Below are 26,780 nucleotides of genomic sequence, written 5' to 3' on the forward strand. Positions count from 1 at the left end.
CATTATTCTCAGCAAACTGACACAAGAACAAAAAGCCAAACACCATATGTTCTCACTCATAAGTGGATGTTGAACCATAACACATTGACACAGGGAGTGGAACATTATACACTGGGGCCTGTTGGTTGGTGGGGGGCTAGGGGAGAGATAGCAAGGAACATTATACACTGGGGCCCATTGGTTGGTGGGGGGATTGGAGAGGGATAACATTAGGAGAAATACCTATGGTAGGTTACGGGGGAGATGGATGCAGCTAACCACCATGGCATGTGTATACCTATGTGACAATCCTGCATGATCTGCATATGTACCCCAAAAGTTAAAGTACAATAACAATAGTAATAATAAAAAGAGACACCAGCTGTACTGAAAAATAAAAAATTAGCCAGGCATGGTGGTGCACACCTGTAGTCTCAGCTACTTGGGAAGCCAAGGTGGCAGGGTCACTTGGGCCCAGGAGTTCAAGGATGTAGTGAGGTATGACAGCACCACCGCATTCCAGCCTGAATGAAAGAGTGAGACTTTGTCTCAAAGAAAAAAAGAACATTATATATATTTATATGTTTTTGTACCTTTAAAATATTATATGTAAATATAATATATAAAATTTGTATATATTTTAATATATAATTATATACTTCAACATATACTTTATATAGAATTATAACATACTTTTTACAATATTTATGTGTATTTAAAAGTGTATATATAAAGCCATATATGTATATTCTCTATATAAGTATATCCATAAGTAAATATTTATATAATACTATATTCAGTTAGGGTTGAGTTAAAGAGTTGTAAAGACTAGGAAAGTGGTTTAAAAAATATTTTTTACTTGGGACTAAAAATAATAATCAATGGTGATTTGAAACTAATTGATTATGTGTAAAGGGAATATTTTATTTATTTATACTAGTCACAGAGCAGCCATTTTCTGTCACAACTTGCTGAGACACTGGTTCCCTGGAATGAACTTCAAGGGGGCTGTCCAGTTTTTCTTCCGTGCCAGGCACTACTCTTACAATGAGAACTTGGGCTCTGCTCCTTCACAGTATTACAGACAGTCCCCTTAGAGTTTCCATTTGGGGGACATCAATGTGCTAGAACTCAGGAATGTCAGGGGAGCTGCAATCAAAGTTTCTCTTGGCTGGATGTGGTTGAGCATGGACTACACACAGGATTATGTTATTTATTATATTGAAATTAAAGGTAACTACCATTTACCATGTTCAGAGTCTCAGCCAGTAATTTTCAAACTTTATTTAATCTTTACAATTTCCTATGTTACAACTATTAAACTTATCTCTGTTTTGAAGAAGAGGAAAGGAAAACCTGATGCTGTTTAAGCTATTGGCAATTTCTACTGTCTCTCAGTTTCCCTCTTCATTGGCTTTGAGTGCTTCCTCTTGGTTACACTGAGCTTGTACGTGTTGAATGAATCACAATCATGTCTTAAATGCCATTCTTTGAATTCATGGAGGGTGGTCATCATCCCGTTTTACTTATCTCTTAATCCACATTGGTAAGCCTATTGATGGTCACATATATGCAGTGAAGACATTTTTAGTGGCAGAATAAAGACTACTGGATCACTTAACCCTGGATTTTTGAGTTTTATGCCACTATTATCTACAGATTATGAGCTGAGGCTCTGGTAAAGAAAGAGAAGTAAATCTTGTGTATTATTCCCTTAAAAGGGAAATGCATAGAGGTGAGGAAACATGTATTTCAGTACAGTTTAACAGGTAAAAATAATGTCTACGAGCAAACTTCTATGTACCATAATTAGAATTTTAAAAGAGGCATAGATTGAGACTCAGGTTTTTATTTCAACGTTGAGTCTCATTTGGATGGGTATATCCTACTAGATTGGGAGTTCTGCCATGTTTTTAGTGTGTTTACTTTCCATTGTCATCATACAAAAGAATTGTTGCAGTCATGACATTATCTGAGACCCATAAATAGAACAAAGTGAACAAAGTGGAAAAAAATTGAGATAAGTACAAAAACTGAAAATCCTAATCTGGTTATGTAAGAATCTCACAACAAGAAAGTGCTGAGACAGGTGGGTAAAGACTCACATAGCCCAGCCAGCTGCATCCCACCAGTGACCCTCCCAACTCTTCACTAGTGACACTGAAGATGATATTCTGCAGTTCTCTCTGCACCGTTAGCTGTGGACTAGCCTCGAACCATGGGCTGCCATAAATAAAAGACTTTCAAAGTTCTGCACCAAATTGGGGAAATCTTTTTTTTCTTCCTGGCTGAAGAACAAGAATGTTTTGAAGTTTCCTCTGGAGCAGCTGCCTAGCACCAAATTCTAAAAGACTCAACCACCAATGTTCTCCAGGAGATGGTCCAGCAGATCTGCAACATTTTCAGCACAAAGAACTGAAATTCCTCACTGGGCTTGATCAGTAGCTAGAATTTCCAGAGGCCTGTTTGGCACAAGGAATTAGTCTTTACCTGAGAAAGAAAGTATACATCTGTTGTGCCTGGGACATTGGCAGATTGCAAATTGAGAAATAAAAATCAATAAAGGACTTCTCTGTGTTAATAGGCTCATTGGAAGTCCCAGGCAGTTGGAAAGGAAACTTAGATTTTGACCCAATTTCAGTCAGTTGGGTCTCATGTACTAATATGTTGCTTCAAGTTTATAAATATTCATTCAATTCAAAAAACTTTCCTTTCTGCTTCATTTATCAATGTATTGAGTCATTTTTCTTAGATTATATTTCAATAATAAGAAGAAATTGAACTTTTCGGTTTTTTTGTTTGTTTTTGACAGAGTCTCACTCTGTCACCCAGGCTGGAGTGCAGTGGCAGGATCTCGGCTTACTGCAACCTTCGCCTCCTGGGTTCAAGTGATCCACATGCCTCAGCCTCCGAGTTGCTGGGATTACAGGCATGCACCACAATGCCCAGCTTATTTTTGTATTTTTCCCATGTTGGCTAGGCTGGTCTCGAACATCTGACCTCGGGTGAACCTCCAACCTTAGCCTCCCAAATGCTGGGATTACAGGCATGAGCCACCTCACCTAGAGAACTTGTACTTTTGAATAGGGAGAAATTGCATTTTTACCTTGTAATAATTAAAATTAGTCCAATGATAATTGCTATATTTTAAAAATTTGTTGTTTATAAATATATTCAGCTTGCCTTCTGGTTTCTTTTGTTTGGTGAGGACAGAGGGGTATTTAAATATTTATAGTAAAAGTCAGGTCTTAACTCAAACTCTACAACATGCCCTTAAACCTTTAATCTGCCTTCAAATCCAAAAGGAACATTAATTCTGTTATTAATACATCATTTTAAATATCTCGGCCCCAGACAATTTACTTGTCTGTGAATATCTTGGTAAGTTAAATAAAGACTTTTTTTAGTGGAGCACTCTTCCTGAGAAGACAGCTCTAAACAATAAGTAGGTAGCTAGGAACTCCTCTAGGGTTCCATGAAGGAGATGAACAGTTCACTATAATAGATTATATCAGGTGAAGTGAATTCAGTTTTACTTATGCTTTCTTAGAGAAATCATATCTGATGACTGTTGATTCAGTTTGAGCGGTTGCATGAACTAGAAACTAAAGTGAAATATAGAATCAGCCACCTTGAAACTTCAAGTAAGTAGCAAATACTTTCATTTGCTGGCTCTGTGGAGGGTGCCAGTTACAATGAAAAAGGTAGACACATTCTCTGCTTCCAGGGAATGACGGAGCTTCCAGTCTGGTGGGATGTGGGCAAGTGAGCACTCAATTAAAGTAATGCTAATGACTGTGACAGGGAAAGTACTGGATTCCGGAAGCATGTAGGACTTGTTTCTCTCAGGAAATACATCCAGAGGAAGTAACTGCTAAGGTGGCATCTCAAGGACCTGTGGGAGTTAACCAAGTAAATGTGTGATGCTCAAAGGATCCGAAACAGGGAGCAGCAGATGTGAATGCGTGGTGTTCAGAGGGAGCACGCAGGAGCAAACAGTGAGGAGGATTTAGAAATAGGTAGAGATGGAAGGTAGGGAGGAGAAAGAAGTTAGAGTAGGAAGCAGGTTGCATTGTAAAAGGCTTTGCAAGCAATTCTGGGAGTATGATTCACAGAAATCATCACTAGAAATATTGGTATGTTTTAAGCAGCGCATTGATGTAACCAGATACATATCAGAAAAAACTCTTACAGCTGATTTTGAAAACTACATTGGAGTTTGCTTGCACATACTAGTTAGAAAGGTGGGAAGTGGGCCCATTAGGACATAGTTACTGTACCCAATGAGATAGATAGGGTTTGGAAGGTATTTATTAGGTTGTAGTAAAGAGTAAAGCTGAATGTTAAGACTGATGACTAACCAGAGGTATTATGATGTGGTGCTTGCTGAATTTTGGGGATGCCATAGAAACAAGCCCTAGACTAAGCTTCCAGATAAAGTATCAAAAATCAAACCAGAGAACTGTCCAGATACAAAAACCCACTGTTGATGATGATGCTCTAGTAAGAACTAGACGCAACTTCCATTCTCTGATGCCATTTCTTTGCCTAAAACCTGAACTTCCCACCATAGAAAGCCACCAACTCAGCCAACAAATATAGAAACACCATGCAGAGTCTGTATCTTCTTGTGGACATGTTAGGATCAAAGTTCATGCAGATGCTCCAGATTGGCAAGTCTTTCTTAGTGCCAATGTCCTATCTATAAGGGAGGCTTGCAATTGACATTATGTTGTCAGCATCGGAGAATTAGTTTTCCATTGATGTATAATTAATTAATCAAAAACTCAGCAGTTTAAAACGACACATATTTATTACCTAACAGTTTTTGTGAATCAAATATTCAAGAGCAGCTTCTGTGGACTTAGAATCTCTCATGAATTGCAGTCAAGATGCCAGCTGTGGCTGCAGTTGTCTGAAGGTTCTGTTTGGGTTGGTGGATCTGTTTTTAACATGGGTCGCTCACATGGCCACTGACAGGAAGCCTCAGCTCATCACAGTCATGTGGGCCTCTCCATGGAGCTATGTGGTATGCACTCACAACATGGCAGTTGGCTTCCACTAGAGGAAGTGATAGAAGAGACATAAATATGGAAGAAGTGCACAATTTTTTATGATTCAGTCTATTATTTAAACACCATTGTTTCATTGTATTCATTAGATGGAAATCACTAAATCCAGCACATAGTTAACAGGAGGAAAGAAAATAATATGAGAAAATCTGTGAATATATTCTAAAACAACCACAACTAGAACAACAGAATTCATAATGTGAGAGTATCCCTTAATGCAGAAAGGCTGTTTTACAGATGATGAGTAGCCATGGTTATGATAGATGATGAAATGATGATACTATAGATAGCAAAAGGAAAGCAACGTTGGATTTGGGGGCTGAGTTACAATGGATCTCCTCGATCTCGTGGAGGCTTTCCCAAATGGTAGTCATGAACCTGTTGTAAGTGGCTAGACTATCTAATAGGTAAGTGGTAAGGGTGAATGGGAAGTGTAGATATTGAAGCACAAGAAGTGAACAAAAAGACATACTAGTGGAATCCATAACTTATTCCTCTTGCACAATGAAGTACAGCTAGTGCAGGGCATGGGAGAAATTATTAATGGAGAGCCAGCCTTGAAAATCCGAAAACTCTTTTTCTGGCTGGGCACAGTGGCTCGCACCTGTAACCCCAGCACTTTGGGAGGCCGATGTGGATGGATCACCTGGGGTCAGGAGTTCGAGAGCAGCCTAACCAACATGATGAAACCCTGTCTCTACTAAAAATACAAAAATTAGCCGGGTGTGTTGGTTAGCCTGTAATATCAGCTACTCTAGAGTCTGAGGCAAGAGAATCACTTGAACCTGGGAGGTGGAGGTTTCAGTGAGCCAAGATCATGCCTCTGCACTCCCGCCTGGGCCACAAGAGAGAAACTGTCTCAAAAAAAAAAAAAAAAGAAAAGAAAAAGGAAGAAAACTTCTTCCTCAATCTAAGTGATGCCTTCCAGTATCTGTGTGTGTGTATGTATGTATGTATATGTATACACACACACACGTATGAATGAAAGGAGAAGCATGGAGAGAGTAATAAAAATTGAAGTAAACACTGCTTAGTATAAACAAATAAACATTATACTGACTCAAATTAGTTTTTTATATTGAGTATGTTTTGGTTCATGATTAAACATGAATTAGAAATAAGTTTTAATGGATCACTAATTCTTGGCTGGAAGAATGTTTTGACTTCCAAGTGATAGAAGTATACTCCCTAAGTAAGAGAAAGTTGTTTGAATCAGTAGAAATTAGACCTGCCCCCCATCCCTATCACACATAAAGATGTACTCTGCTGACTGGCACTTGGGTAAAATGAGGCAAGGAATGATAAACTTCCATTATAAGGTATTGTAAAGCTACATTGTAACAGCCTTCTGGCAGATGGAACAGTAAAGAAGCAGACATACTCTTTGGACTTACAATTAAAGAAGGAGCTCTAGACAATGAAACCTCTGAAGTTTGGGTTATTTGGTTGCTGTCAACAGCTTTAAACACATCTTGTTCTAAAATTGCATGAAATCTAATCTTGTTCCTTCAGTTCTATGTAGAAAAGAAATATGGACTCTTGATATCCTTAAGGAGGCATTTTCTTCTTCAGTTCTATAAAGAAAAGGTATATGCACTCTTGATATCCTTCAGGAGGCACTACTAAGAGATCACCTGTTGTTACACACATACATCTTCAGGAAAAAAATGCTCAGTGTATGAAAATATTTTGTACTGAGACACTGTCTTGGAGAATGAGAAAATGGGTAGTTAATGCCATTCTTACTGTTCACATAGTCAATAAATAGGCTTTCTTTGAGCCCGTGGATGGCACTAAGAAAAATTCTGATCAGCTGGTCCAGAAACTATTTTGTATCAAACACATGTGTAAGCTTATTTGTCGCTGGCTGGGTGGGTGAAAATTATGTGGCTATAGCAGTCATCATTTTATCCTCATATCCATAGAAGCAAACTAACATAAAATTTTTATTTTTAAGAGACCAGGGGAGAGCGTGATTGCAGTCCCCCACTACCACAAATTATGTAGTCGAGTTTCCCACATTTGGGGAAATTGCAGGGGTTAGCACATCCGGAGTGCAATGGATAAGCCTTGCCCTGGGAAAACCACCTTCATGATCCTGATATCTCCCCTGCCAGGTAAGTGTATACAAAATTCTTAAATATTATGAGGTCATCGTATTTATAACTGGATACAATGCATATTACATCCTTTCTGCTGTTGAATAGATTTACTCTATACATGTCTTTGTGATGAGGCTCTCTGCTAAAAACTAAAGATAAAAATGGTAGGGGGAATCCACTCAAAGGAAAAAGCAAGTCGTGGGTATGAATGCTTAGAATCCCGATGAAATACTGCAGATTTTAAAATTCAATGTATATTAACTTATAAATAAAGGTCACAGCTATTTAAATCTGTATTTTATGTAGTACAAAAATATGTTCTTCTCTTTATTTGATCTACCATACCCCAAGAATTACCAAAGGTTTTTAATATTCACTTATGTAATTGATATAAGCTGCTAACTTTGAACTTTCACATGTGTTATCAAAATTTCTGGGTTTTGCTATTACTGCTGTTTTGATAAAGGAGATATATCTTCTGGAACCCAGCTAAACGAACACTTAGATGGCAGAATAACAGTAGCCCCTGGAGCAACTGCTCTGAGAGTGTTACCGAGGAACTACCTATTCTGTGTAGTAGTGCATTTGGGTAATGTACACAATTCAACAGTTTTGTTATGTGTTCTTAATGAATATCTAAGTCTTTTATTATAATCATCATCCAGCCATTAAATATATGCTTAACAATGGAATACTAGAGAATGCAGTAAAGTATCAAAATTAGGGTGGGAAGAATCTTTAAAAATCCATTTAAAAATATTTTAATGGAAGGTCTAATGTGGTCATATTAGGAAGCAAATAATAGTATCATGCTGAGATGACTAATTTTGGCTTAATTATTTTCCGTCACTTACTTATTCTAGAAATATACTTACTATCCAAAAGGTATGAAACTTGAATCATTTTACTACTCTTGCCAAATTGCATTCTAAACTGTATACTAATTGACAATGCACTCAGCAATATATGAGTGCTTTCTAACCCAACAGTAAAAAACAATAAAAAAAGACGTGAAAAAAATTAAAATGTCATCTCAATAAATTTTACTAAATAAATGAAGAAATGGGTAGTTAATAACACACTTTTCACATAGACAAGAAATAGCCTTTCTTTCAGCCCATGGTTGGTACTAAAAAGAATTTGGATCAGCTGGTACAGAAATCATTTTGTAATGAAGATATACATCCCTAATTTTTTAAGACTCCTAATTAATAAGGAACTTCATAACCAAGGTCAAGGATATTTCCCTTTAACAAAAGAATTCTAAAACTAGAATTACCCCTATTAACATCATGCATAAGACACTATTCCTTGGTCACTACTATAATTTTACTAAAAGTATGAACCAATGCTTTAATGTTTCATATAAACAAATAATATGAAATTGGCTTTTATAATATGCAGATAATGGTTACTTAAAGTGAAAATATGAGCATTGGCCCAAAAAACTGAAGAATCAATGAGAATTGGTAGAGAGAAAACCAATATGCTAAAACCATATATTTCCTATTTCTATCAAGAGTTCAGAATATAACATAACAAAATCCCATTCAAAGCAGAAAGACACACACACACATATATATCCACGACAACTCAACTTGAAAAAAGATTATTGGAACTCAAGAAAAAGACTCTAAATTGATTGCCCATAATATATGATTTAATATGTTTTTAATTTTTATTTATTTTCATATATAATTTATTGACTTTCCATTATTGCAGGTAAAGATTAAAACGTTTTTTTCTCCCCATCCGCTGCTGTCCCTCCCCACCCCTCAACAGACCCTAGCGCATCATGTTCCCCTCCCTGGGACCATGTTTTCTCATTGTTCAACACCTACCTGTAAATGAGAACATGCGGTGTTTGTTTTTCTGTTCTTGTGTCAGTTTGCTGAGAATGATGGTTTCCAGATTCATCCAAATCCCTACAATGGTCATGAACTAATCCTTTTTAATGGTTGTATAGTATTCCATGGTATATATGTGGAAGGGATTATAAATTGTTCCATTATAAAGACACATGCCCATGTATGTTCACTGCAGCACTGTTTACAATAGCAAAGATCTGGAACCAACCCAAATACGTTTTTTAAAACCAGAAAACTTCTTCAAGGAAAAAAAGACGTTTAAAAAGCAGTTATGAAAAAATTGGATAATAATTTGAAAAAATACATTAGGTTTTATGCCAAAAATTTGGTAGAAAGTTGTATCATTAACAACAACATAAAATACTGGGATAATTATACCGCCTAATGATTTTTTAAAAATTCAAGAAAGGATTAAAAAATGACAAAAAAAACTCATTCTGCTATGTTACAAAGAATAAACTGATTTGTTTGCTCACAGGAAAAAAACAAGTGGGCAAATACTTACCATAAATAGAGAATAATGATTAATTTCAATATAGCCAGATGCAGTGGCTCACATCTGTAATTTTAGCCCTTGGAGAGGCCAAAATAGGAGGATTGTTGGAGACCAGGAATTTGAGACCAGCCTGGTCAACATAGCGAGATCCCATCTCAAAAGAAAAAAAAAATGTAATCTTAAAAAGGAAATTTTATTAATTTTTAGGAAAAACTCATTCACACTGTAACTAGAATGAAAAGCTATTTGAACAAGAGACAAGCAGTAAATGCCACTTTTAACATGTCAAGAACTAGTACTCACAAAACTACAGAGCTACAGAATCAAGAACAAGTAATACCACATCAGTACAATGTAATAAACACCACCACCACACATACCCCTTCAATTTAAAAAGCAAAAATGTCACCAAAAGGTCAAAATACAAAAAAGATGAACATATTTGATCACACTGAGAAAAAAGTACAAAGTATATAAAGTATTTATAGCAAATAGAAAAATTAAAGCAAAAAACAGGAGCAAATGATTCACATATGAAAAATACACATGCTCAATAAACAAGAAATTGTAATAATTAAATATATGTAAATCCATACAGTAAAATAACAAGAACTGCTAAGATTTCCTTTGAAATAGTTACTGAACACAGTTCTGCTAGAAATGCCTATTGGTACAATCCTATAAATATGTTTTAAGACCCTAAAAAAGCTAACACTATATGATTCAGATTTTACTTAGCATTTATCACAGGGTAGCAGATATGGGCAAAGGTTTATGCAATAATATTAAATCTCGCTTTATTTTGGTGAAAATTTGTGGTAGACATTTAAATTTCTCCACATAAAAAATGGAATAGTTTGGCATGTTCATAGAATGAAATATTGTATAGACACTAAATGAACACTTTTAAAAACAATAACCTGAAAATCATTAAGTTGAAGCAAAAGTCAAATTATAAAATCCCAATCTTGTTACTAGTTACAAAACTAGTAACAACTATCATTCACTGATTGCTTCTGTGTATATCTTATGCTAATCTGTTTATATCATCTCCTTACAACTCTGATATACACAGAATTATTAATGACCACACCCAACCTCATAAATTACAAAACTGAAGTTTTAAGGAGTTAAACTTACCCCACGATCTTTTAGCAGTTGTTTACAATCGGTTGAGCTGGAGATGGGACATTGGTTTTAATTCTCTTTATGGTATGTTTATGTAGTTTAGAAATGTCCTATAGAAGCTTACTCTTTATAGTGAGAACAAAATAACTTTAATTACAAAAATTTAAACATGAGTGAAATGTGTTTGCTTTGTAGGTTAACTACATAAATATTACTGTTAGCAAGTGGGAAAGAAATTTAAGTTTGGATTTATCTGAGTAAAAATGGAATCTGTTTTTCTAAATACATGTGTATTTGATAATTAGAAAAAAACATTATAAATAATATTTTAATATATATAGCTTTTAAAAAATAAGAAAAAGTCATGATAATAGGAGTCTGTATCTTTGGAAAGTTGATCTGTTTTCATTATCCAGCTTTTAGCTTAAGGTCTGGCATATATGAAAAATATTAGACAAATGCGTGTGTGTGTGTGTGTGTGTGTGTGTGTAAAATACTCATTATTAACAGAAGTTATCTTCAGCATGTGGAATCACTGATAATTACTTTTTATTTTCCTGTACCTTCTATAACAGACATATCAAAAAAGCTAACAAATGTTAACTTTTGAATACTTATCAGAAAACTAAAAGAAATGTTAACAGAACACTGTGTGCTTTTAGTTTTTATCCTCTATTTTCCCAGTATGACTTTTCTTTAAAAAATTACCAGCTTATGAAAATAAATCTCCAGTTAATCATTTCAAGCACCTACAATTTCAATCTCTATAAAGAACACCAGGTTTAATGAGCATTACAGGTTAAATACCCCTTATCTGAAATGGTTGGGACCAGAAGTGTTTTGGATTTTGGAATATTTGCATGGACAGGAGGTATCCTGGTGGAGGGACCCAAATCTAAATAAAATTACTTCAAACTTCATTTATATTATATATATATTTTATATGCATAGCCTGAAAGTAATTATATGTAATAGTCTAAATAATGTTGTTCATGAAACTAAGAAGTCTTCACTGTATTTGGACTGTAACCTGTCACATGAGGTCAGGTGTGGATTTTCTACTTGTGCCATACTGTCCTCAAAAAGTTTTGAATTTTGGAGCATCTTGGATTAGGGGTGCTCAACCTGTATTTCATTAGTCAGCAACCTGTATGATTGCCAAGAGAACTGTCAACTGCAGAATGTGGGAAAGTAAAAGGATAAGAGGTAGGGTGTGTGTGGAGGTGAGGATCCAGATAGAGCAGTTTACCTGGTAAAGCAATACTTATTTCATTAGGAAGCACCAGGGTCAGACATAAGACATAATAAAAGGCACATTTTTTCAATAAAAGGAAAAGCTTGTATAAAATATCAGCAGGGCAATACCACCTTGGCATATCAGAATTAGCACTGAAATACTACATAATATACAAACCACACCAAAATTATCCCCTAACCCTATCTCTACTAAAAATACAAAATTAGCTGGGTGTGGTAGTGCACACCTGTAATCCCAGCTACTCGGGAGCCAGAGGCAGGAGAATCACTTGAACCTAGGAAGTGGAGGTTGCAGTGAGCATTGCACTCCAGACTAGACAGTGACACCCTGTCTCAAAAAAAAAAAAAAAAAAAAGACAAATTTGATTGCAAAAATTAACTGAACAGCCTTGTCTTTGTAAAACTATAATAGATTGAGGAAAGAAAGAAATGCAAGCAAATGCAAGTTAAATACCATTTATTATATAAAGAGATCCTATAACTTGATACAAAAAACAAAGCAACGCCAATAGGTAACACAAGGGCAAAAGGACAGGAACATTTGGTCAAAGAAACACAGTTACCCATAATACACAGATATTCAAGCTCATTAATAATCAAGAAAGAATTGGGATGTACTTCTTGCTTATTCAATAAAGTTAACAATAATTTCTACTTTTTCTATTTTTCAAATGTATTCAAATGTGCTATTTTTAGTAATAAAAACTGAGTTATTAAAAAAACACAGAAAGTATGAAAATTTCTGCAAATGCAAAAATCATAAAAAGCATTAAAATGAACCAACACTTGTGCAGATCCCTAGAGCCAATTCGTTTTGCCTTGGTTCCTGAGTTTTATTATGGGATTGTCAATAAAGAGAAAGTTGTTCCTGATTTACACTCTGACAATCTTCCAGGTATAGGTGTATGTATGTATGTATGTATGTATGTATGTATGTATGTATGTGTGTGTATATATACACATATGTGTATATATAAAACTTTTTTCTTCAGGTAGACAATTATTCTAGGAAAGTACCTCTTCAGAATCACACGTTACAAAGAATTCCTGTAACTCCATTTGCTGATAAAATACCATTAAAAAATTACGTGGTTCTCAACCAGTAGGGATACCCTTGGTGTTGAAGAGGCTGAAGGTCGACTTTAGTACGGCTTGTAAGACCATAGCATTCTAGATGCTCTGTAGCTGGCTTCTTAGGGAATCTGAAGTTGGTCTTGTCTTTCAGACATGGCAAAACAACATTTTTCCTCACTGATGCAGAAGAAAATGTATCTCCTGCTTGTGCAGATCATAGCATTGAGGCAGATCACACAGCTCAGGATGCGCTGGACTGGAACAGCACCAGGGCTTCACCCCAAATTGCAAAATAATCACATTACGATGATTAATTTGGGAGGCTGAACTTAAAACCCTATAGCTTTCTTCAGAATATTTTTTTTCTTTGCTTTCTTCATAAGTTTTATGGACAAAAAACGTGGAAAAAAGCAGAGCCTACATTTTCTGTGCAAAAGCACTTCTCTGAAACCCGAACTTTACCAATCTGTGTAAAAGTACTCTACAGAAAATCTACAAGCAGAAGAAAAGTAATGTAAGCTTCATCTGAAATAACAATTTAGTCACATAACAAATTTGGTTGATTTAGTATGCTGTAGTCCTTATCTATCTAAATTCAGTGTGACTATATAGACATTTATTCTCTGGTATTGAGTTCCCATTGGAATAGAAATGGCTGCTTTGTGGAAGAAAGAAACTTAAATTTAAAAACAATTTCAGCATAGTTGAAATGCCAAACAATTTTTAAATTATGCATGTATATTTATTATGTATGTGTATTTTCTTCTCCTTTCTCCCTCTCTTGCTCTCTCTAGAGAGGGATACCAAATACTGGCTTGGTGCTACACTGTTTTCTTCTAGTTAATATTTTTTATTATTTCTGTAAGAAACTTCAAATATTCCGAATGTAATCACACAATCAAGTAAATTGACAGACATGTCAAAAATTAGGAAAAGAGGGAGGCAGCCATTATACTCAGCAACCTTTTGTTATTTTTAGGTTAGAGTGGCCTCCCTCTGACATTTTGGAGTCAAAGATGAAAACTCAACTTTGAGGCATAATTATACATTTACCACAGTCATCTACAATTTTATATAACATCACAAGAAGACATCTAAACATTTTTCTACATCTATTTTTTTTCATTTGTAAAAACAGCTAGCTATGTTAAATACATTTTCAGAATGCATTTGTTAGCCATTTGATAAACGCACTAAGCCAAACAAGACAAATAACATCAGTTATCTTTATATCTAATAACTGTACCAATCACTGTAAGAAGATACAACTGAAGGGGAAGTATTAGATCACCCACGATGTACTGCAAAGGTATTACACCTTAGACCTAAGAATGATCTGAAGGTGCTGAAAGAGGTGATTCTCTAGAAGGTGACCCAGGGTTTTCTTCGGGTGGAAAAACTGTGAGTGTACAAGCTCGAATGCCACCAAGTGACTCTGGGAGATCAAAAACTTTATGCCACTCATCTTTTTCTGGGTCATATTTCTGGACAATTTCTACCATACAACGATTATTCCAAGAATATCCACCAACAACGTAGATTTTATTTTCAAAGACGGCAACTCCAACATCACTTTGACCTCTTAACATGGCGGCAATTGGGGTCCACTGGTCAAGGGTTGGTGAATAGTATTCACAGCTTAGAACATCATCATAATCACTTGTTCCTCTGAAGTGATTGCCACCAATGACATAGAGCTTGTCTCCAACTGTACACATGCAATGCAGACCTCTGACTGTAGTCATTGGAGCCTTTTGCATCCATTTGTCTGTATCTGGGTCAAAACACATGAGCTCATTTTGGAAAGTGTCATGGGTAATTCCTCCTGAAATATACATTAAGCCTCCATATACTGTTCCAGCATGTCCATAGTGGGGTTCACTCATTTTTGCAACATAGCTCCACTCATTCATTCTTGGGTTGTAACATTCTACTGTGGCTAGTTCACCAGCTGCACTGCGCCCACCAACTGCATACAAATGTCCTTTGAGGGCACTCAAGTGAAAGAATGTGCGCTTTTCATTTAATGATGCAACCTGCATCCATTTATTATACCGAGGATCAAACCTGAAAACTGTATCAACAGCAGTTTTTCCTTTTGTATCGTAATTACTTTGACCACCAACTACATAAAGAAAGTTTCCAATGACAGCAATGCCATGCTGGTAACGGGGAGCATCCATCGGGGCTAAAGATCTCCATTCTTGTGCCCTTTCATCATACATCCGTAATTCTTTACTGACAACTAGCTGCTGCCTCAAAACTCCTCCTAATGTAACCAAGTGAGTGGAGTCCGATCGAATGGCAGTTCTATCTGACTGCATCACTGGCTGCATATATGGCATCATTTGGTAATTGCTAGCTTCCAAAAGCAGATTCACACAGGTATTGTCTGTTCTCATGAAATCTACCGTCTGCACGTAATTGATGAGGTCCTGTGGTGTCATCAGTGGAAATCGAATATTCTTCATTAATTTTGCAGCATAATCCATCCGAGGGTCTTCCAACCTTAGCCAGCGACAGGCAGCCTTAAAGAGTTCAAGTTCGGTACAGTGCTTAAGACTGTTACTGGAAAGCACAAAGGCAAGCCGTTCAAAAGGGAGTTTTAGAAACTCTCCAGTACTCAGTAAAGCAGGAAAGTTCTTCAGGATGAAATTATTAACATATTTATCCACTTCTATAAGATTGTAGGTGTTAGCAATTCGTCCAACCTCAACACAGTTATCTAAAGAGACTCCTGATATAAGAAATACTTTACAGAAGTCCAAAACAGGTAGTATTTGTAAAAAGCTGGCAGCTTCAAGTGTGTCCTGAAGACTGTCCATATTAAGAGAAAGTTTTGCAGTATAAATAAAATCAATGATTTTCTTCAGACCAACCTTGTTCACCCCATGAAGTTTAATGCACATCAAATCCTGTTCTTTCATTCCACCTGTGAACATAGCCTTGAAATAATCACTAGCAGACGCCATCATAGCTCTGTGAACAGGGAAGATTTCATCTCCATCACCTGGTACGAGGGTCACATCACAAAGCAATCCTTCTATTCTAAGCTGATCAAAGCCTTGCAGTACCACCGAACTGTGAGTATTGCTGGTAAAAAAGCGTGTGGTTCCTGCCTTACAAGGCTGCAAATGGGCAGAGACGCCCATTTCGCCGTTACCAAGGGACACTTTCATGTGAAAGCTTTCCTCCTGTACAGAGATGCAGGCCGGAGAAAGAAGTTATAACCGGAATGTTTTACAGTCAACGAGGTGTCCACAAAGAACAGAGAGCTCGTTTCCTTATCAAAGGAAAGCAGTCACTGCGGCACCCCTCAGGCCACGCCAGTCAGTCATCCACTAAAAATCGCCCTGTAGCAAGATCACAAAGGGCTGTGGACCTCAAATCTGATTATTAGACAGATAATTCATGACCTGTAGGTGGATAAATGACCCGGTTTACCTCGTCTGGCCTGCGCTGCCGCTCCTTCAGCAGTTCCGCTTCGGGCAAAGGGGAGGCGCAGCCACGTACTGCGGCTCCAGGGCCCGCTCGGCGGCGAGTCCAGGCTCCTCAGCGAGCTGCCTGCTGCGCCCTCCGCTGTACCTAGAGTGTCACAGCGGCCACCGGCCAGTCTTTGAGCAAGTGCCTGAACACAGACCTGGACCTGGGCTTGGGCCTGGAACACCGGCCTAGCCCCGGTCCCCAAGCGGCTCCTTCCGGGAAAGCCTAGTCCCAGGATCCCCCGGGGTGGGAGCGGCCGTTGCGGCTACTGCGGCTGCGCAGCCTCCAGAGCTCGTCAGTGGGCGGATGTGTGGGGGTGGTGAAGGGGGAGGAGGAGCGCGGCAACCGGGGACTGCGAGGTTGGGGAAGCGGGGCACCCTGAAGTTGACTCCAGCCCGACGTCTTAGAGTTGCCTTGTACTTGGGACTAAATAGAACAGAATGTGTGCACATATGTTATGCTGCATATTTGATGTAAGGTTTTCGCATATCTGAGCTCTTACGTTTCCCAAATGCATTTTTTAAAGCTTTACACTTCCTAGCTTCTGTTTTTTTGAATAGCAGTGAAATGCAGCTTTTTTATAAATTGAAAGAAAACCTGGTAGAAGAGTACGGGAGGATGCTTAGTTTTTTACAAAACAATAATTATCGCACACTATTTAATACCCCAGTTACAATTTTGGTTCATATTTTCGAATTTGTTGTAATTTCAAGCACAAAGTATTTGTCTCTTTGCTAGATTGTGACTATTATGTAAATGGTATATTCTAAATTTTTGGCTTGAAATGCCTTTGTTTTCCACAATTTAAAAAATGCCTACATAATTTTCCTATAACTATACATAATATAGTTTCCTTTGCCCATTGTTTGTTCCTGAATATGTACCTTCTTATCCTCCATTGTTATATAGAATCTGTAGTGAACTTATAGAATCTGGTAGCAAAATTTTAGCCCTGTTACGGATAGTTAGTAAAATGCTGATCCAAGACAATATTTCCAAAATATTATCACCCCTTCTGCTGACTTTTCCCTTTATGAGTATTTTGTTAACTTGCATTTATTTAATTAGTGGTAAATTTAAATTCTGACATACAAATCAATGTATACTTTGGCACAATTTCTTCCATTTTCCAAATTTGAAGTTTATGTCTTTTAAATCCTTCTAGTTCTTTATGCAAATGCAAAGTAAGAACATAGTCATATTTTTATTACACTCTCATTTTTATATAAAAAATAGCACACCATGTACACTGTTCTGCATCTTTTTTCACTTCAAGATCTTCCTGAATTAGTATTTAAAGGGCTTATCTATGTTTTTAAATAATTCTATTGTTGCCCTTTGAGTTGTCATAAATTATTTAACCAGTGCCCTTTTGATGGACATTTCATCTGTTTTGAATGTTTTCTTTGTTTCTGATACATGGCTGCAAGATTCAGAAGGCTTAGACCACCTCTGTCCTTCACAAGGTACTCCAGCAGATTGTCAACCTATTCAGCACAAGAGGTTGGTTGGAATGAAACTCACCTGGATAAATTATTCACTGAATTTTTATCAGCATTGGGAAGTCCTGAAACCCTGTTTGATGCAGGAGTTAGGGTGGAAAGGCTCTCTTGGGCCATTACAACTCCATAATGCTGTGAAGAGCTACTTCGAAGGAGTCAGTCTCTATATGGAAAAGAAAGAATAGTCTCTGTAACTAGGAAGTCGGAGCAAGAAATCGTGAGACCCTTCTCTTTTTCATCAAACTTACAAATAGATTAATAGCTTAGGAACAGACTTGTGTCTTAATGACACATAGTCCTGTATGTTTAGTTATTTTAAAAGACTTTTTTCTGCCTGTATGATGAAATGATTGAATCAAATTTGTCACAATAGTTGTTGGTAATGTTAAGCAACTATATGATAAAGCATCCAGTTTTTAGGGGCAGTAGCTCACCATGGATGATATTATTATTAATATACATATGTACTTAATTATTCTACTACATTTATTGTGTTCAGTATTTTTGCTTGTATGAAATGTTCATCTTTAACACTGTGCTAATTACATTAAAACGTGTTCACTTTACATATATATTTATATACGCATATATATTTAAATATTTAGATGGAGTCTCGCTCTGTCACCCAGGCTGGGGTACAGTGGCACAATCTTGGCTCGCTGCAACCTCCATCTGCCGGGTTCGAGTAATTTTCCTGACCCAGCCTCCCGAGTAGCTGGGACTACAGGCACGTGCCACCATGCCCAGCTAATTTTTTGTATTTTTAGTAGAGACAGGATTTTACCGTGCTGGTTAGGCTGGTCTCAAACTCCTGACCTTGTGATCCACCTGCCTTGACCTCCCAAAGTGCTGGGATTAAAGATGTGAGCCACCGCACCTGGTCCCTCACTTTTTATTTTTAAAATTATTCTCTTTATTATTTCAAGTTTTACTTTCAGATCTTTTTGCATTTGTTTATTCTGTTTTATGTTTTTTTTGTTTGTTTGTTTTATTAAAGACAAGGTCTTGCTCTGTCACCTAAACTGGAGTGCAGTGGCAGGATCATAGCTCACTACAGCCTTGAACTCCTAGCCTCAAGTGATCCTCCGACCTTAGCCTCCCACACTGCTGGGATTACTGGCGTGAGCCACCACACCTGGCCTTACACAATAAATTGATGCCAAGGTTGGTTTTGCAACCTGTAGTTCATTCATTCATTCATTTCATTCACACTGTATGAAACACTTGATATGTGACTGTTTTCAGGATAGAAAGATGAATAAAGGAAACACAGCCTCCACTCTCTTGAAACTTTTTGCTGAGGGAGAAATAAAAGTGTTAGTCAACCAATTAATTAATTTCCACTGTATCATAAACTGACACCATAGGCAAAAGAAAAGTGTTTTTCATAATCAGAAACTTCAGGACTTTAAGCCTTAAAAATTAGATGTACCATTCTAGAATTTACAGAGTGCATGGCTGGAGATGTTCATCTGGGAGCTGGGCTATACTTTGTCCCTGAAGGCCTGAGGATGGGTGAGGCCTGATAGAAATTGAGTAGTGAATCAGAAGATTAAAACCTGAATCTTGGGGACCTCTATATTTTAATGTAGTGAACAGAGTGAAAAGGGCATTTGAATGAAATGATAGCAAAATAGGAGGACAACCAGGAGAAAATTGTGATAAGAGGGTGTTTAAGGGAAGAAACATGTTTAAAACATGATGTTTTACAGTTAGGGAAAGAAAGGACTGGTTTGCCAGAATTAATTTGGCAGAACCCAGATTGGAATACATTGACTAGATGTAATAAGAGGAGAGGCTGAAGACAACGTGAATGGAAGCTTCTTTTAGAAGTTTATCTGTGAATGGAAGAAGAGAAAGAAGGTAGTACCTGGAGAAAAATGTGTGTTTGTATTATTGGATATAATTTTATATCCTTTTTATAAATTTTTAGGATTGATTTCAAGGAATGGATATAGAATGGTATCTTACAGAAAAATCTGGAAGAGTTTATTTTCTTAAATCTAAGTGAAAGATACATACTATACATTTGTGGATTCCAGTACAAAGCACCGTTCCCCACTTCTTACCCAGCTTTTCTGGATCTCGTTCTTCATTCCTATTGAGGCTCAGAAAATAATACCCCAAAGTGTAGGTCTCAGAAGCAGCCTCAGAAGCAAAGTTCCTCTCTGATCTCCTGCCCTCCTGTGTGTCAACCCTCATCTCCCGAGGGAGCCCCTTTTCCCCAAAGCCCACCATAAAATCTGAAAATATTACTCTAACTTTCCCTCACTTTTGTGTGTAAGAACTGAACCAGCCATAAAGAAATCTCTGACACACCTTTTTTGATTGTAGGTACTAAGACCCCATTCCAAAAAGGGCCCTGCCACATACCCAAGAGGAAGGAATGGTGCACGGAGAGGCCAAGAAGAATCTGACCAGAAAGACCTTGCTGGGTTTCCCTACTCAGTCTGTCAATATTAGATCATGCCCTTTTTGTCTAATCATGTTTCACACAGCTATCCAGTCTTCACTGAACGTAAGCGTAAAAATTGATTGTTTTACTATACTTTGGGTCTTCATCTTGAAGGCTTCCATGATATATAAAACTATGATTAAATAAATGTGTTATGTTTTTCTCTTTTGTTAACCCGTCTTTTGTTATAGGCATCTCAGCTGTGACCCTTTTGATAGGAAGGAAAAATATCCCAGTAGTTCTGCCCCTATAATTCTGGTGATGAAGATGGGATACCTGACTTGCCTACTGATGAGATCCTGAAACAACGGATAAAGACCTGGCAAAGGAAGGTAAGAATTTTTACCAAGGTCACTTCTCAATCTCTGCCTGCAGGGTCTGGTCAAGAACAAAAGGTAAAAATTTCTCTATTTCTTCCTTTCCAAATGCATGTCAGCAGGAGAAGATCATTTGTTTGAATTGTTCTCATGGGTAAATTTGGATTTAAGGGACCAATTTGTTACTGATCCTTTTCTTTCAATGGACAGCTATCCTTTTCCTGTTTTGACTTCTGAGAACCTAACTTGGCTTGCTGCCTGTTAGGACACCCTTTGGTGTGTGCAGAGGGGCAAACAAAAAGTTGGAGGCTTAAAAGCTTGCATATTGACTATTGCCAGCTCTCAAGGTGTCTAAATTTTTCTTTATTTTGGCTATCTTTGGAGGTGGTTCTGAATTTTGAGAGGGTTACATCTTTGCATTTTGTGAAGATGTCTTATGCATTCTTGGTTAAGTCATAAAAGCCTTGGCTTTGGTTCTGAGTCACTTGGTAGGTATCTTTGTTTTAAAAGAAATGAGAAAAAAGAGTTTCAAATACTAGAAATATTGTTCTTCTTGAAATGTGATAAGAACTTTTAAAAATATTTTTTACAGAGCTCTGTGGTCACATATTAGCTTAATTTAAAGCTAATATCAAGGCTACCATTTTAAATGACCTTTCTGATTTTCTCCTTGGGATATTGTTTATTCCCTGGAAACTTTTTTCTGCAAACTTAAGCCTTTTAAATTATAGATTTGATTCCTCTGCTTCCTTTCTTGTAGGAATAATTTTTGCTGGAAAAAAAAAAAAACGTCATTGGCCTTTTTGGGAAGCTTAAAACCTCCCCAATCCGGCTCCTCTAAGACTGTTCTTCCATTTACTTCTGTCCCTCCTTCCTTCTGCCACCTTCAATCTTCCATCTGAGTCTCTCTTATCATCGGCAAGCCCCTGCCTCTGCGTTTGGTGGTCAGTGGATGGAAAATTACTAAGCAGAAATGTCAGAGTTCTGGCTACCACATAAAGGGATGTAGAGAAGACTTCTAGAAAGCCTGGGACCCCTCAAAGAATGCAAAAACATGGTGCCACAGGACCCCCCCCATACTACATGAGATCTTCTCTCTTCCTCACAAAGCCCCAAGAGTCATAGGTGGGTCCTTTTCATGTCTGGAGCTCTGCTTGCTTTTGCCTTGAGTTCCCTGATCTTTTTGACTTTTAGGGGTATCAAGGGTAACTTCACACTGTGAGAGAGCCACTTACCTGCCAAGACCAGAGACAGTGGACAAGTCTGTTCTATGTACAAGTCTGTCTCCTAATAGTACCTTTTTCTTCAGAGCTAAAAAAGAGGAACTTTCTTGGAAAGAACCAACCGAACTACTGGAATGAGATCATTTCTTTAACTTTCATATCTTAGAGGGGGGAAATACTCCCAGCTTCAGGCAGGACATGTCCTCTTTGGACAGTGGGGAGGTCTGGGGAGAGAAAAAGTCAAGATATGTCCCTTGCCTCCAACCTGTGCAGTCTCCCTGGGCCTCCTGACTCTTCCCATCCTCTATTTACTGCAGGTCACATGGAGGTAAGAGCAACCTCATCTGAGTGTGGAACTTCACGGGATATCAGGAAAATTCTCCTGTTTGAAGGTACATTAACTCTTTAGAGTAAGTTGTCAATTTTATGAATATTTTCCTTGTATCAGATCATTCCTCTCAACTTTATAATTGAGAAAACTATCTCTCCCTTTGAATAAGAAATGAGCTTGCATAGGTTCCACCTTGATTCAGTAGTTAGAGCACTGACATAAATAAAGGAACTTTGGAAAATGCCATGATTGCCACAGGGTACAGTAGAATAGAGAGGCATCTTGGCAACATTGCAATTAAAGAATTAGGACATACCTGTGAATTGTGCAGGTGTCAATTGCTCAGGTAACAGGGCAGGGGTTCAATTTAGCAGGGATCTCTCTACTCTCTGCCTGGGGTTAGAAACCCAACCATTATATTGTTTCTCTTCTATTCATGGGTTGCAGGGCCCTAATTTACATCTTAAAATATTTTTCCTTTCTTCCTCTACCACTTATAGGGAACCAGTTTAGGGGCAAGAGAACGGGAACATTTTTTTAATTCACTTGGTTCTGTCTTTTGTGCATGCCAAATTAGCCATTCAAATATTAGAACCCCTTCCATTCTTGGGTCACTGCTTACATTTTTAATGTAAGTTTCTCATTATATTTATTTTATACATTAATATAAAACATTACACGTAATATAGACATTATATAATTTATATTATATGCATATATATTTATATATACACATATCTCTCTAATTATATACATAATTATAAACATTATATGTTTATACTATATAAGTTCTGATTTGGCTTTATATTTTTACCCTGCCCTAAAAAGTCTCTATAGCCATATCTTGTTTGATATCTGAGTTTGTAAGTTGTTATATGTAATGTACAATATTGGGGAACAAGCAGCAGGTCTGGAGGCACCTAGGCAGGGGGTGTGGTGTGGGTGCTGAATGCTGGGCTTCTAGCCCTGCCCATGTCCCACTGAGGAGCCAGGTTTTACTGCTCCCAGGCCTACCTCCTCCACCCAGGAACATCTAGTCCACCTGAGATGGGGTGTTGGGAGGAAGGGATCAGTGTCTGGTGGCCAGGGAGACATGATGAGGCATCACCATGCAGTACCCTCTGGAGACAGCCATGTTTTTCAAGCTTCAGAAGCAAGGGTCTGAATGTGGCCTTACTTCTACCCTTCCTGCCAGGTGAGTTATGAGCTGTAGCAGGGTAGACTTGCTGATGTCCAGTCTGGCATCAAAAGGCAGCAAATGAAGGGTGTCCTGCCTGTGTCCAATGAGCTAGTAGAGAATGCAGGAGCTCATGTGTGACTCTGTTTAGAAGCTTCCATGTTCTGAGTCCTTCAGGAAGAAACTGCACCAGGCACAGGACTCTCATTTGTTCAAACAATGAAAGCACACATCATGCTCTTGAATAAGTTTGAAGAGCCAGCAGTAATCTGAGAACTTGGAAGGAGGACAGAAATGTTTAAAAGCACAGACTGACCAGTGGCAGATTCTCAGAAGATGAAACAATGAGCAGCGTTAAGTCAACTGTTCAAATCATTCCTATCAGAAGGAGAGAAGATTGAAGTGGATGCTGAGAACACAGAGTTCTGTGGAGCTGTGGCCAACATCAGTGTCCACAGCATAGGTAACACTGACACTACAGCACCCTGCAGAGTACTAGAAATAATGACGATTAGTCCAGTTCCAGATGCAAAGTTTGTTTTCTTCCTCGGACCCAGCAAGTCAACCCAGTGCAGTGAAAATTATTCATGGGGCCAATGCAGTCCAAGAGATCTCTTAAATTCTGCTCATGATCCAGTCTCCTGTAAAGACAAACAATAAGAAGATAATTCTTGAACAGAAGGGGCACAAGAAGATCCTTTCATCATTTTATTCAATGTCATTTCCTTGTAACATTGATGAGAGAAGAAACTGACTCCCCCTCCAGGGCCATTGTCTGTGTGGAGTTTGCACATTCTCTCCATGTCTGCATGAGTTTTCTCCAGGTACTTCAGTTTCCCCCTGCATCCCAAAGATGTGCATGTTAAGTTAATTGGTGTGTCTAAATTTCTCCAGTCTCAGTGAGTGTGTGTGTGTGTGTGTGTGTGTGTGTGTGTGTGTTTGAATGTGTCCTGTGATGAAATAGCATCCTGTCCAGTGTGGATTTCCACCTTTCACCCTGATATGCGAGGACAGGTTCCTGTCACCCTTGGTCCTGAAATGAAATCAGTGGATTGGATAATGAATAAATGAATGAATGATAAGAAATGATTGCAAAACTAAATTCACAAAGTATATGGCACTTATATAGATGCACAACAGTGTATGAAAGTGCTCAGGCAGCCCACCATATTTGTTCTTGTTTGTTTTGGGACTGCTTGGTTGTAAGCAGTGTTTCTTATAAGTTTCACTTTGTAGACATTTACTTTTTGGTATAACCTTCTACCTCTATAACTGGAAAAGAACAGCTCTTGTAATGCCAACCATAGACAACCATACAAAGCAGAAGACAACCATACTAAGCAATATGGCTGTTTGTAGTTAAAGCCAGACTTTCCTTGGCAAGCAGCCCTTTACAAACATTCGTTTTGTGTTGCAGTTATAGCAGTGAAACAGCACAATACCTAACATAACTAATTCCATTTGGTTTATGGGGCCTCTACCCATTACTGCAGGTAGGTTGGGATTATTTTAGAGCACTGAGATAATGTGCAAAAACGCAATGATGTAGTTTTTAAAACTAACTCTGGGATTAAAGAAGAAGGATGTAAACAACTAACTATGTGTCATTAAAGACTTATAGGAGCATGTGACCTGACCAAGAACAAATACTTTTCCAAACTCCTTGGATCCTTGCTGGTGCCCAGATTTCTGCTGTTGAAGGTCACCTATTAATCCTGAGCCCCTCCTGTTCCACCTTGTCTTAACGTTAAAAGAGCCTGAAATTTGTACTGCCTTAAGATAGTATTTTAAGATTCTAGTCCACCATCTTCTCAATTTTCTGGCTTTCCTAATGAACCTGCTTTCCCCCTAGCAACTATCATCTCTTGAGTTTGGTTTTTGAGTGGTAAGCAGCTGTACCTGGGTTCAGTTACACTATCAAGGAATACATAAGGCTGAGTAATTGATAAAGGAAGAAAATGTTTATTTGATTCACAATTCTTCTGGCTGGAAGATTGGGCAACTGGTGAAAGCCTCAAGCTGCTTAGATGGTATATAGTTTAGATGTTTGATGGGGACACCTTATATCTCTATAGTTTACATGTTTGGTGGGGAGGCTGACCTGTGAGTCCTGAAGGATGAGAAAGTCAGAGCTTATGTGGCTGGACTATCCTGGAAATTGTTCATTGCTTTTTCTTTATTCTTAAATACACAAGAAAACTCAAGAGTAAAAAAATAAATTGGCTTCCAGGAGTTTGCAGTTGATAGCTTAATAGAGTTGTTTTAGTATATTTTTTAAGAAATCACTAATTAAATTTTACAATATTTTTTTCAACTGTTGGTGGCTCAGGCCTGTAATCCCAGCACTTTGGGAGGCTAAGGTGAGTGGATCAGTAGAGGCTAGGAATTCAAGACCAGCCTGGCCAACATGGTGAAACCCTGTCTCTACTAAAAATACAAAAATTAGCTGGGTGTGGTGGCAGGTGTCTGTAATCCCAGATACTCAGGAGGCTGACACATGAGAATGGTTTGAACCCAGGTGGTGGAGGTTGCAGTGAGCTGAGATGTCACCACTGCACTCCAGGCTAGACAACACAGCCAGACTCTATCTCAAAAAAAGGAAAAAAAGAAAGAAAGGAATATATTAGCTTTTTTCTTTAGAATGTAAAGGCAGTTCAATTCACTTACACCACATGCTCTGTTGCTCTATAAAGCAACCGACAGCAAATGTTTGGCATTCAAAATGATCTCAGAATCTTTTGACATCTCTCCCTCCCTGCTCTGTTGATTTTATTCCCTGGTCTCTCCTTGGTTGATAAATTCATATCTATCTCCACTGGTTTCTTTGATGGGCCCTTCCAGTCAAGCTATTATAATGATTCTTCCTAAAGTTCTGACCTTGAATGGTTGGTGTGGTCAGAATAGTTCATCCCTGCAGATTTTTATTGCTCTCCAAACAGTTGTATGAAAGGGTATAATCCAAATAGTTTTATTCAGAGGACTGAGTTAGTATTTTTTAAATATCATAAAACAGCTTGGCACAGTGGCTGATGCCTGTAATCCCAACATATTGGGAGGCTGAGGCGGGAGAATTGCTTGAGCCCAGGAGCTCAAGACCAGCCTAGACAACATGGTGAAACACAGTCTCTACAAAAAATTAGCCATGTGTGATCATGCCCGCTTGTGGTCCCAGTTACTCAGGAGCCTGAGGTAGAAGTATTGCTTAAGCCCAGAAGGTTCTGCAGTGAGCCAGGATTACACCACTGCCCTCCAGCGTGGGTGATAGAGTGAGATCCTATCTCAAAAAAGAAAATCATAAACAGGGGATGGGTAATAT

At 37.9% G+C, this 26,780-nt stretch overlaps 1 protein-coding gene, 1 long non-coding RNA gene and 1 other non-coding gene across 3 annotated transcripts; 1 reads left to right on the top strand and 2 right to left on the bottom strand.

Moving 5' to 3' along the window:
• Nucleotides 1-7,012: 7,012 nt before the first annotated feature.
• On the bottom strand, nt 7,013-7,176 carry LOC118148541 (U1 spliceosomal RNA). Its single transcript, XR_004735375.3, has one exon. It is a non-coding gene; the product is annotated as a U1 spliceosomal RNA (small nuclear RNA).
• A 5,166-nt stretch (nt 7,177-12,342) lies between these two features.
• Nucleotides 12,343-16,702, bottom strand: KLHL9 (kelch like family member 9). Its single transcript, XM_002763472.7, has one exon. It carries the CDS (start codon nt 16,153-16,155, stop codon nt 14,302-14,304), a length of 1,854 nt encoding a protein of 617 aa, XP_002763518.1. The 5' UTR covers nt 16,156-16,702; the 3' UTR covers nt 12,343-14,301.
• Nucleotides 16,703-16,777: 75 nt separating this feature from the next.
• Nucleotides 16,778-22,894, top strand: LOC118155221 (uncharacterized). Its single transcript, XR_004745415.3, has 5 exons — nt 16,778-16,932; nt 17,890-17,962; nt 20,296-20,479; nt 20,608-20,748; nt 22,274-22,894. It is a non-coding gene; the product is annotated as an uncharacterized LOC118155221 (long non-coding RNA).
• The last annotated feature ends 3,886 nt before the right edge of the window (nt 22,895-26,780 follow it).

Source organism: Callithrix jacchus, chromosome 1 (genome assembly GCF_049354715.1).
Source record: "Callithrix jacchus isolate 240 chromosome 1, calJac240_pri, whole genome shotgun sequence".
Lineage (NCBI taxonomy): Eukaryota > Metazoa > Chordata > Mammalia > Primates > Cebidae > Callithrix > Callithrix jacchus.